Here is a 12,109-nt window from a genome sequence, read left to right on the forward strand (position 1 = left end):
CGCTGTGTTAGTACATTGGGAGGCACTACCCAAATAAGGTGACCCTTGTCATTAATGACTTAGAAACAAGGAAAAATATAAAAAATATTCGTTTATTCTCTGAGTCTGGGAAGCACTTGTTAAAGTCAGAGTGCACTGAATCCCAATTGTTAGGTTTGGTGGCCCTTAAGGTCCGATACAAGGATGAGGTGGCCTCCCAGGAGGCAGAAGGACTGTGATATAAGGGTTGATGCCTCTGCAATGTACAAAAAGATAGATAGGGAGACTGGATGGTGATTGTGGACTTAAAATTCAGAGGGCAGACAATGAACTGGTTTGTGGCCATTTGGCTCATGGGGCACGGGAAGTTAAATGGTAAAACTAGAGCACACTCTGTCTCTGTTGAGGGACTTCTAACTGGCTTCCAGTGCATGTGTAAAAGCCAGTAATCTGAAATGTAGATCTGGGTGCAGTATACCATTCAAATAAGCACATCATAAGGAACAACTGTACATCTATGATTCCTTCAAGGGTGAATGGTCACTACCTTCCTAGACCATGCTTTTTTTAGGCACAAATGAAGTAAAAGGGGAAGTCATTGACTCCTAACTGAAGATCAGCTGCAGAATGCAAAGTAAAATGCAAGTTAGCATTCTATCACAGGCCAATAGCAGCACTGGATACAATAAAATTGGCTCCCTGAACCAGGTCTAGTGCCATATCTGGTTTTCTGGTCTATATTTATTGCAGTTTACCTACCAAATTATGGGCCTTATGAAACCAAAGGGCTCATTTAGAAGATGTACCTATATAGAAGTTTATCATGACCGTCAACTCAGCCCCATCCTGTATGGAAGGCAAATAGAATGGCACTAGAAGATAGATGGGTCCTCTATAAAACATCCTGAACTGGAAAGACCCTCTCCTGTGTGAGCGGGTGAGTACTCAACTTAGAGTGGGTAAATGTTCAGGTGATAAAGGTGTAAGAGAATTATGGGGTCCCTTCTCAAAAGGTAAGACACCTTGCTAATGATCTCTCCAGACATCTAATAAACGACATCCTTGCACACTTATGCAAAACAACCTTCTAATATCTGTTTAACACTTCCCCAAAAAGTTGGCAATAAAACAGTAATGCATACATAGAATATACCTGTGACCAATCAGAAAACTGCCACTCTGCTGGGCAGTCTGTCTTCTTGCACTGCTCTTGAGAGATGGGCATCAAAGAAGAACAGAAGATCTTTGGCAGCTCAAGGAAGCTTCCGTCAGCCAGGCGTTGTTTGCAAAGAACATCCCTTCTTCGAATTCCACCTCCACATGTTTGCGAACACTTAGGTAAAGAGACACAGGAGAGAATGGGTAAATCCTTTAAAAATGCTCCCCAAACACAGCTCAAATGGAATCCATCACTAGAATATGCTCCACATATGTTAAGAAGCAAGTACTGCTTGTTCCAGGTTTACATGAACACCACCACATGGTGCTCATTCATGCTACAGTGCTTCTCATAAATCTTTGATCTGACTACGGTTCCTTATGTGATCTTCACTGGTCAATAGTCTATCAAAATGGATTCATACACAGAGAGAAAAAATCCAGTGATTACACTATTTCATCACAAAATTTGCATTTCATGTATTCTATTAATATAAAGTGTATGTAAAAATTCAGAAGTGAAAGAAATATCACTTTACCACCAAGTAAAGACTATCATTTTATATACTTAATACACTTAGTTAGTATGGTCAGTGAGATACAGTAAGATAACACTGGTTCAGCGTGTGCCAGACAACAGGAAAAGGAATACAGCATTGGTGACATCAGTGACACATTGAAAATGCATGTAAATAGCTTGAGCAACAGACTCCCAAACTTGTTATCGAGGAAACAAAAGTCAAGGTAAAACACTAAACTGAATGATGAGAGATCTCATTTCTCGTTGAAGTCACTCTGAAGCTTAGAACTACAAAATAGATTTTTGTAATGGCCCAGGATAGATTGAAGTTATCAGAAAAAATAAGTATGCTGACACTTAAAATTGAGCTTGATTACAATTAAATCAATGCCTGTCATTCATTGAGTTTATCTGTTCTTTATTATACCTTCTAAGGACAGAAAGCATTTGATCTTTAGAATGTTTTTGAGTAATTAGCAGGTGATTTCAATTTAAGAAAACGGGAGATCCTTTTTCTTTGGACTTGATGATAGACCATAGTGTAAGCTGTGATCTTGTATGTATATTGGAAAAGTATCCTGTGCTGTACATTATATTGATATTGCAAGTCACCAAAAAGTACCATGACCATACAGAGGAACAAAGGCCGAGTTCCTTTAAAAGATCATCATCCTTCTTGCAAAACAATTAAATTCATAGGGGCATATTTACAAGAATTTATTGCCACAGGAAAGTCACTTTTATGATGTTTGTGTGGCGATAAACCCTTTGCCTTATTTACAAGGCGGCATTAAGCCACTTAACATGACTTAACACTGCCTTGTAAATAAGGCCCCCTTTCATGCTACACTTAGCATGAAAGGGGTGGGCAACGGGTGTTGTGGTGGGCGTTCTGCAGCAACACCCACTGATTTTGACACTGCTCCCTATTTACAAGGGTGGCGTAAATATGGGCAGCATCAACGTTAAGACCAAAAATAACCTGGTCTTAACATAGCGAAATGAGGAGAAATTATTAATTTCTCCTGGTTTTTGCTGTTTCTATGTGTGCTGCATTGTGCAGCACACATAGAAACAGACCATCGCCATGAATGGTTGTTTATGTGCAGGAAGGTGTCCCTTCTGCACATAGACAATCATTACAAAAATGACGATTTGCAACTTCTTGGTGTGCTGCACAATGCAGCACACTTAGGAGTTACAAATCACCATCAGTGATTGTTTATGTGCAGGAAAGCACACCTTCCTGCACATAAACAATCATTCCCTCAACGCGGGCACCCTTGCACTATGGTGCAAGGATGCTTGCGTTCTCAGTGGGCAGCTGAGTTCAGAGCCAGCGCTAGGGAAAACGAAGGGGTGCACCATATCATAGTAAATATGACGCATTCCTGCGTTTTCAGAATAGCGGAGTGCAGCATTAGCAATTTTAGCTTAACACCGCGCTCTGCCATTCCATTGTAAATTAGTGTATTATAGCGTCTAGCTCGTTCATGTTTATTGTAGACACAAAGAATAAAAGCAAAATATATACTATGAAATTAAACACACCAAAAAACAGTAAGCATTTTTTCCAAAAGATATTAGGATCATTTTCTTGCACATCAGATTAAAAAAATGCAGTGGCTCAGATTGTGTTGAAAATGGATAGATTCTATCTTTCCTATACTAATTAAAGGTGTGTAGCAAAATAAACATCTGCTTTGTCTTGGTCGCTTTGTTTTTGTTGGAAAAAACAAACATATCAGAAGAAAGATAAGGCGGTTGTTTTCCTCGCTTATACCACAGTTTTAATTATGTTCACTGACCTGCCTTTCATTCTGGGTGCTAGTTCTAGCAGCAGGCGTTCTGACATCAAAACTCAACTGTTATAACTTAGGCTATTTTATTTCTGTATTACAGGCGATTAGATGCATCACAATTAGCTTGTAAAAAGGAAATTAGAAATGGGCTTTCAGACATACACAAACAACACATACATAGGGGCTTATTTAAAAGCCCCTTGCACAGCTGGTGCACCACGTTGCGTGACGCACCTGTGGCGTAAGCTGCTGCGTGATATTGACAAGCACACTTAAAGCCACCCTGCGTGGCTTTACGTATGCTTGTTAATATCGCCCTTTTTCACGCAACACTTTGCGTGTTAGGGGCGTGACATAGGTGTTGCTGTGGGTGTTCCCACGCAACACCCCTGACCACTGATGCATTTCCAAATTTACGAGCAATCATAAATCTGGAAATGAGCAAGAATGCAATGCCACCCCAGGGGTGGTATAGTGAGGCGCAACGAAGAGAAATGTTTTAATTCCTCCCTGTTTCTTTCCTCTTTCAATGCGTGCTGCATTCTACAACATGCATTGGAAGAGGAAATCACCTCAATTGATTGTTTTTTTGCAGGAAGGTGCCCCTTCCTTCACAAAAACAATCTCCTCATGAGGCAGGCATCCTTGCACCATGATGCAAGGGTGCCTCTGACGGTGCATAGCAGCAGTTTGTGCGCTAGTGCAGGGAAAAGCACAGAGATGCAACATATTGTTCTAAATATGTTGCATCCCTGTGCTTTGAAATGAATGCAGCGCGGCGCATCAAAATGACTTTTGGCACCCTGTTGCGTTAGTTTCATGTAAATAGGGCCCATAATATATAATTTTTGTTACCTTTGAATGTGAATGCCAAATATCTAGCAATCCCCCATTTCGGACGTTATTAATTTTAGAACACAATGATTATGTCTAATTAATGGAGTGTGCCTTCCTATTTATAGAGAAGAGGAAAAGTGAGATTATTTTTGCATGGCATATCTTAAATCACTACCTCTCTTTCTAATAAATGGAAAACAGTATTTATGATCTACTACATAACGGTATACAACGGTAACCACGCATTTTTTACAACGCGGTACCGTTACCACGCTACTTTTACCACGCAAGTCGATACAACGACTTGCGCTGGGGGGCGCTCCAGGATAGTAAATATCCAGGATAGTAAATATATTAATTTACTATCCAACTCCTTTCCCTAGAGTCCACGGGGACTGGAGTTGGAATAGTAAATTAAAAAATTTACTATCCAGCGCCCCTCCACGCAAGTCGTTGTAACGACTTGCGTGGTAAAAGTAGCGTTGTAACGGTACGCGTTGTAAAAGTACGCGTGGTACCGTCATATATCCCTACATAACGATTTTGATCATATAATATGGCACAATGTAATATGATTTGAAGATTTAAATTGTTTGAGAAATACACAGATTGCTATATCTGTGTTTATAGTAATAGTGTCCTCTCACAGTAAGTGACAACTGTTATATCAAATATGCTTCATCCTGAGATAAAGTGTTGAGAAAGAATCAACAAAGCCGAAACATAAAGACAACAGGCCTGATTATGATGTTGGTGACATCTGTGCGGGTCCGCAGCCCACAGATCTCTGGTCGGCAGCTCAAAACCGCAATTACGATGTGACTGTACATAGGGCATAAATTACGATGTTGGGTGGAAAGGTTCCGCCTGATACCGTCTTGGATTCAGAATCCGACTGATTCACGCTCACCGGTTCTGCGTGACCGATTACGATGTCTCCGAAAAACGTTTGGTCGATCTCTCATTGACTCCTATGGGAGCCCGTGTTCCGACTGATGACACTGGCTCCTATGGGGAAAATGGGTGTTAGCGGAAAACCTTGCACCCTGTCTCGGGCACCCCAAGGTGCCTGCCACAAGGTGCATGGTTTTAAAGGGAGGTTCCTTGGGCACCCCCGCGGCCCCTAACTGGAGGCTTCAGGATGAATGGCTGACCGACTAGGAGCCCCCAAAGTTTGTTTTCGACAGCCTTTTTGTGTCGAACAGATGGAGTCAGAAAGGCTGTCAGAATCCAACATGGTAATTGGTCAGTCGGAAACGCTGTTCGTAGACCTGTACAAATCAGCTCTGATAGACTAGGATTCTCCTAGAGCCGGTCAGAACCAATTCCGAATGTCAGAACGGTTTCCCTTCTGACTGCAAACATAGTAATTGGTCAGGCGGATTGGATTCCGACTGAGTCGGGCGGATGGGTGCCGACACGGTCTAGGGGAATCCAACTGTCGGTCATAGGCTTTCTGCCCGAGATCATACGGCCCCATGGTGCTGTCGCAAACTCCCATTTCCCTATGGGAGCTTGTGCGGTGGTCAGAAACCGGCCACAGCTCAAACTCCCATAGAGAAATGTGAGTTGCTGTAAATCCCTACACCGTTTGGCAGGCACCGTGAGTGAAAAAACCTCACAGTGCCTGCCACACGGTGTAGGGATTACAGTGGGGTACCCCCCAGGCCAACAACCGGAGCCCGCAGAGGGAAGCAGCGCCCCCAAAGTCACTTTCCAACAGACTTTCCATGATGGAAAGCCTTTTGGAAACCAACATCATAATCCCGAGGACGGAAACGCCGTCCGTAAGAGACTATGTGCGGCTTACGACTGCCGGACGGGCTCCTTGAGCCCGTCGGAAGCCAGTCGGTTTGACCAGCCGCTTTAAACTTCAACCGCCCTCTTTGTATAAGATGGTCAGAGTTTAAACCTTGGATGTCGGTCAAAAAAATCTCTGACCTGCGGTAGGAGGCTTTCCGACCGACATCCAAACGAGGCCCCACATGTTTTTAATAACTAGACTATGAAAAATCATGATCACTGGAGAATATAGGAAATGTTATAAAGAAAGAAAGTAAAAATGTAGATAGGCAGTACAAAGAATTGAGAAAGGATCACATCATTGAATAGGAATGTATGAAAATATTGTGATGTATGGTTAAGGAGTCTTTAGTCAGATAATAATTTGATTTTAATAGTTACATTTTTGTACCAGAGAAATGAATTATGGAATGGAAAAATGTGAAAAAAAAGAGAAAAAAGAAAAAAAAAAGGATTCATACACATCTGGTCCAATGACCTGGGGTGTTTCCTAAAGAGAATGTGAAGTGGTACGCATTCTAAGATGATTTGGAGGACTCACATTTGGTTGGAGTCATTGAAAGAGTACTTCTGAAGAAAACCTTGAGGTCAGGGAGAAGTATTTTGCTTGCAAAAGATTTGCTCTTAAAAAAAGGTTGACTTCCCTGGTTACATATGCGCCCAGAGATAGTCTAAATTACACTGCAGTAGACCTAATGCAAGCTGACAGTGGATGGGCGGGGAAGTCCCAACCAAGACATGGGGTCATACCTGATGCAACTAGGACAGGGCATGCCACAGGGAGAGGAAGCTGGCAGCTACATATTTCATCAGGAGTGGGCCTACAACAATAGTTACTGCCCAAAAAGGAAGCATTCTGGTTGGCTGTCCTGTCCTGAACATTCTACTATGGGTCTCATTGCTGGACTATGCCTCTGCTCCAACATTCCAATGCTTGACTCTCCTACCTTTCTTAGCTGGCATGTCCTAATAGCTTAATAGCAGTTCTCAAACAAGCTATTCCAGTTGATAAAGGCCATCTTCCATGTTATAGTCCCTCGCCTGCAGCAGAGGCCTATACCTCGGAAAGAGGACCTATAACAGACCTCTGAAGACATTGGCAGTAGGCTATAATGCTAAAGAAGTAAGGCTGTGGTGCACTCCGCTAGAGCAGTATTTAGAGCAGGCTTTGCTGCCATTGTCATCTATTTACATTCAATGCTGGTTGTTTAATTACAGCATTTACTGTACAGAAAGTCCTTATATTTGAATATTCCTGGCTCTGAATAAAATGGGCAAACTGTTGCAGCAGCCTACGGACAGGGTAAGAAACAGATTAGAATCTCACTCGGAGGTGGCAAGAATCCTCAACTGACGCTGTATCCCTCTGAGATCTCTCCAGTGCCTTAAAAAATATTTGGGTCCCCCTGCAGAAAGTGATGAGGGCCCCTGAGTCTTTCACGTCTCATAGATATTCATTGACCTTGCACAGAATGGGGCCCTGTGAAGGGGTGGGGGTCCCCTAAAGCCCCCCCCCCCCACTTCCGGGCGCCGAAGGAACTCCAAGGGGTGCGTTACACCTCTGATCTCTCGATTTCCCGCCACACTGAAGAGCGGCCATTAGTTTACCGCCACACTTTTGGAACAACACTTTGAACCTCACAAAGAATGTTAGAGCGCCTTCGATAAGGCCCCCGCTATAAACACCCCACATTACAGGGCACGCACAGCACACAGAATAGCCTCCTACTCGACCACTCGGAAGTGCTTTGAGGCTGTGTCAGGGGTATGAAGTGCTATACAAATGCTTGACACTCCAAAACAATTCATAGGAAAGTAGCCAAAGGTCAATATCAGATTTACTTGAGTTGGCATTAAGAGGTTGGCACTGATACAACTAAAAGAATACCCATGAATATATCTGCACGTATAAATATAGCCTTCTCCATGCACAAGCTGCCAGTGTGCTTTGTGCCAATTCTTGATCACACTATTTCTTGCCACGCTTGACCTGGCTCGTAATAGGGGCGCTGAGCTGAAAAGATGACTGTAACCAAGATAAATCATCGTGCTGGCGGTGTCCCAGAGACTCTGGACATTAAACAAACGCAGCTTTATTTATAGGGCTTCTTCTTTATCATTTTGAGAGCTATAAAGTTTGACAGCAATAAACAGATTTGCCAAGAAAGGGAAGACTTTTAAATCTGTCCAAATGGCAGGTCCCTTTTTTTAGCCAAATGGTATTTTACGAGGAGATGAAAACTTTAATTCTTGAACCTTTGTAGTAAAATCACTTAAGCCCAGATCTTTCCAGGGTCAGGGAGGAATTCCCATTTGAAAGATTGTTAGTATTTAAAACACGGAACCACAAAATGGCGAACGTGAAATGCATGTTCAACTCCCAGTAAAAGGTTTATAAACTATTGTAGATAAAGCAAATCTGAGTGTTAAACGCCTGATACGGGTTCCGCGAGGAAAGGCAGATAACCAACCGGGCCTCCCCTTCCCTATGCTTAAGCAGAGAGGGAAGAAAAGAGAGAGAGTGAAAAGGAGAAAGAGGGCGATATAAGGAGGAAGAGAGGGAGAGATAAGGAGGAAAAAAAGAGAGAAAAAGTGAAAGTGAAAAATAGAGGAAGGAAGAAGGGGAACCGCCGAGAGAGGGGGCAAGAGAGACAACCAGAGGAAGGAAGAGAGCTAGACGAGGTATTGAGGGAGTAGGAGTATGAGAGAGGAACAGAGAAAGAGAGAGAGCAAAGGACAGAAGAAAAAAGAGAGTTAAGAGGATCAGAGGGAGGCGTAGCTGAAAACGGCTAGAAGGAGCAAGACAGTGAGATGGAAACAAAGAAAGAGAAGGCGATTGAGAGAGAGAGAGAAGAGACATAGAAAATGTTGTAAATAAGTCTCAAGACGCTTCTAGTTAGTTACATGAAAGTTTATTGTAGACACAGCTGAGCGCACACCTTGCCAGCCGACCAGACCATCAACTGACAAGAGTGGAACCCTCTAGTATAAGTTAGAACACTGACAGGTATTCTGGGAGGCTGAGGAGGTAAGGACACAAAGGAAGGATAGTCAGCCATGTTACATGAAGAACTAATATACAACACAACTTCCTCCTTTACAGAGAAAAAGTAAATAAATAAATAAATCACAAAAATGAAGCTTAGTGTATGGGAGACAACAACAATAATAATTAAGACAGGTAGGAGGTCTACGACATCTTTCATTGAATGGTGTGGCTGCAAATCGTGGTGGCTCAATCAGTGATGGACGTTTTATTAGCACATGATAGTTCTCTGGGAGAACCAAAACAAACAGCTGAGGGCTTGTCCTCTTCTGCTTCTCGGACCTATTTCACAGAGACAGTTTTTCCTAACAATTACTTCACTTGCTGTGCACAGATGAAAATTGTTGATGGTTCGGCAGACTATTTCAGCGGGCCATTTAGGCCTAACTCACACTGAATAAAATAAACTTGGTAAAAACTGATGGAACATGTACATGGTTGAGGTTCCTTGAGTTTTTGGGACCGGACGCCATTTTGTTTTGCGTTGTCCGAGACGCCATTTTGTGTTGCCCTCACGTAGGCCGTAGTAGTAAACGAACGAACGAACGAAGTTGCATGGGCCTCGTTGTTCATGTACGATTTCACGTGGGCCTTTTCGACTTGCGAGTGAACTGCAAGATGCTGACCCCTTCACCTGAAATTGACCCTTCCACGAAACTAGTTTCGTTAGCTGATAGTAATCTGGAAATCCAATCATTGTTCAGGATATCGTTAGCCTTTAGTTTCTTGCCCATATCTTATCCTACTCTACATCTGAATTGCTCTTTCCTTTATGTCTTTTCATTACATGGGTAGTGCTTTCAATTATGGGTTTGTCCGGCTTTTGGTAATCGATTTTGGGACAGTCCTAATAATTAAATTGTGGGGTTGGTACAATGTAAAGTGAGCTTTTTGGAATGTGATAATGTATAGAAATGTGTTTCTTTTGGTCAGAATTTGCCGCAATGGGTGTGCATTCGTAATGGGTTGAAACTTTGCATAAAAGAAGATGTCTTGCTCTACACAAATTGAGCAGGTTCCGGAGTTGTACACCGTGTTGTTTTGCTTGGTTCACTGTTACTAGCTGCAGCTAATAAATTTGATCTCTGACGCCACCTAGAAGTATTCCGTGTCTCTGTTTGCCAAGACAGGTGAATCCGAAGACATCGGGTGTGTCCCTGGCACCGCCGGTTCTGAAAAAGACCCGGTTCTTCAGTTGGCGCCCAATGTGGGGTGACTTCAGCGGTACTGGTCCAAGCCCGAGGATCGTGAGGAGCCACGTGAGGAAATTCTGGAGGAAGGCCGCCACTTCATCGACCCCTGCATGTCGACGTGGACCGAAGGTGTTTTCTGCGAGGCTTCCCGCTTTCCGACGTCTACGAAGGACTGCTGCCCTGACTGTCGCCCTGTCTTGGACCCTCGATAGATCCTTTGTAGAGCGAGAAGATAGACGGTCTTCTGGTGGCGTGACAGATATTTTGGTTAAGTATAAGTGGGTCGCTCCCACGATCTTTGTTTGGTTCTTGGTATTGGGTTGATTCGGTCACTGCAGTAATCGAAGCCGAGGGGCTCGTATATTTGCGAGAGTATCGATAGTCGATAACCCCTTGAAGTTGGAAGCTAGATTAGTGAGCTATAAGATGCCTGGTCTTAGCAAACTTAGAAAATGGTTTAGTTGTGGTTGCAACAAGGATTCCCGACTAGAGAATTCGTGTCCGATACCTCCGGGTGGAACTCCGACTTATGAGCTCTATTCAAAACACGGAGCGGGTCCTATTACTTATAACGAAGTATGGATCCGCTATACTAGAAAAGATGTTGTCTTACGATGGCCCCAACATGGTAGTTTCGAATCAAATATTTTAGATAATCTGGAAGTTGCGTTATTTAAGAAGAAAGCCCGGCCGGCAATGTTTGACTCTTTCCGCCTTTGGCGAAAGGAAGCCAAACAGAAAGAAATTAAACAAGCTAAGAGAGATAGGAAAGATAATGTCAGTACTACAAGCTGCTAGGCAGTATAGGAATGATGGAGAGGAGCGAGCGAGTGAAGTTCTAGATAGGCAGCGTTGTATGGCCATAGATAAATGTTGCCTTGCTGTCTCCTCCTCCGAAAGCGATTGAAGATCTTGAAAAAGATCCTTTGATCTCTCACTTACTGAGATTGCCACCTCCTTATGTGCAGGGTGCTACTGCACCTCTATTACCCCCGGTTGTTCCACCCTTTGTTGTTCAACCTCCTGCTGTTGCTCAGCCACCTGGTACTCCACAGATGGTTTTACCTCCTCCTGCGCAACCCGCTCTAGGGTCGCCAGCTTTTCTACCAGCTTTGCCTCAGACTCCTTTGCCTTCTACTTCTGCTGTGATGTATTCCTATAGGTTCTGTATCGATCCCCCTATTCCTGACCCTATTCTGGTTAACAAGTTAACTAGCAGCCATCCCGTGATGCAGAAAGCCCCCATGATGCAGGAACCGTTATCTGATTAAGCCACACTACGGCACAGATTTGATTTGATTTGATTTGATTTTGGGTTTTATAGAGCGCATAGCTACCCTAGGGCATCCCAGCGCTAGTGACCACTGTCCTGTGGGGTGAGGAGACAGGATGGAGGGCTCATGGGAAGAGTAGAGTCTTTAGTTGTTTCCTGAACCTGAGGTGATTGTGTTCTTGCCTCAGGGAGAGAGGAAGGGCATTCCATAGTCTGGGGGCATTGTACGAGAACAGGCGGCCGCCTGTTCTGGACTTCCTGATTCTTGGAACGTTTGCAAGGGAAAGGGTGTTTGATCTTAATTGTCTACTCGACTGTTGTTTTGTTACAAGTGGCCTAAGGATGGGAACGTGTTATCTGATTAGGTCATAACGCTTGCCATCTAATTAGACAAGCGATATTCCTCCAGCCCCTGATAAGGCATACGGAGTTCTCAAAACAAATCAAACCTATGACAGACCTGGGAAAAACCCTGCGGCCATTGTTTTGATTTCACCG

At 43.4% G+C, this 12,109-nt stretch overlaps 1 protein-coding gene across 1 annotated transcript in view; it reads right to left on the bottom strand.

Annotated features, from left to right (window-relative positions):
- The window catches only part of ADAMTSL1 (ADAMTS like 1), a 677,686-nt gene that overhangs the window by 192,807 nt on the left and 472,770 nt on the right, over positions 1 to 12,109 (bottom strand). The window contains exon 17 of the mRNA XM_078677817.1: positions 1,133 to 1,312. Within this exon, the coding sequence (XP_078533943.1) occupies positions 1,133 to 1,312 (180 nt within the window). The remainder of the gene's footprint in view (positions 1 to 1,132; positions 1,313 to 12,109) is intronic.

Source organism: Lissotriton helveticus, chromosome 2_1 (genome assembly GCF_964261635.1).
Source record: "Lissotriton helveticus chromosome 2_1, aLisHel1.1, whole genome shotgun sequence".
Classification (NCBI taxonomy): domain Eukaryota; kingdom Metazoa; phylum Chordata; class Amphibia; order Caudata; family Salamandridae; genus Lissotriton; species Lissotriton helveticus.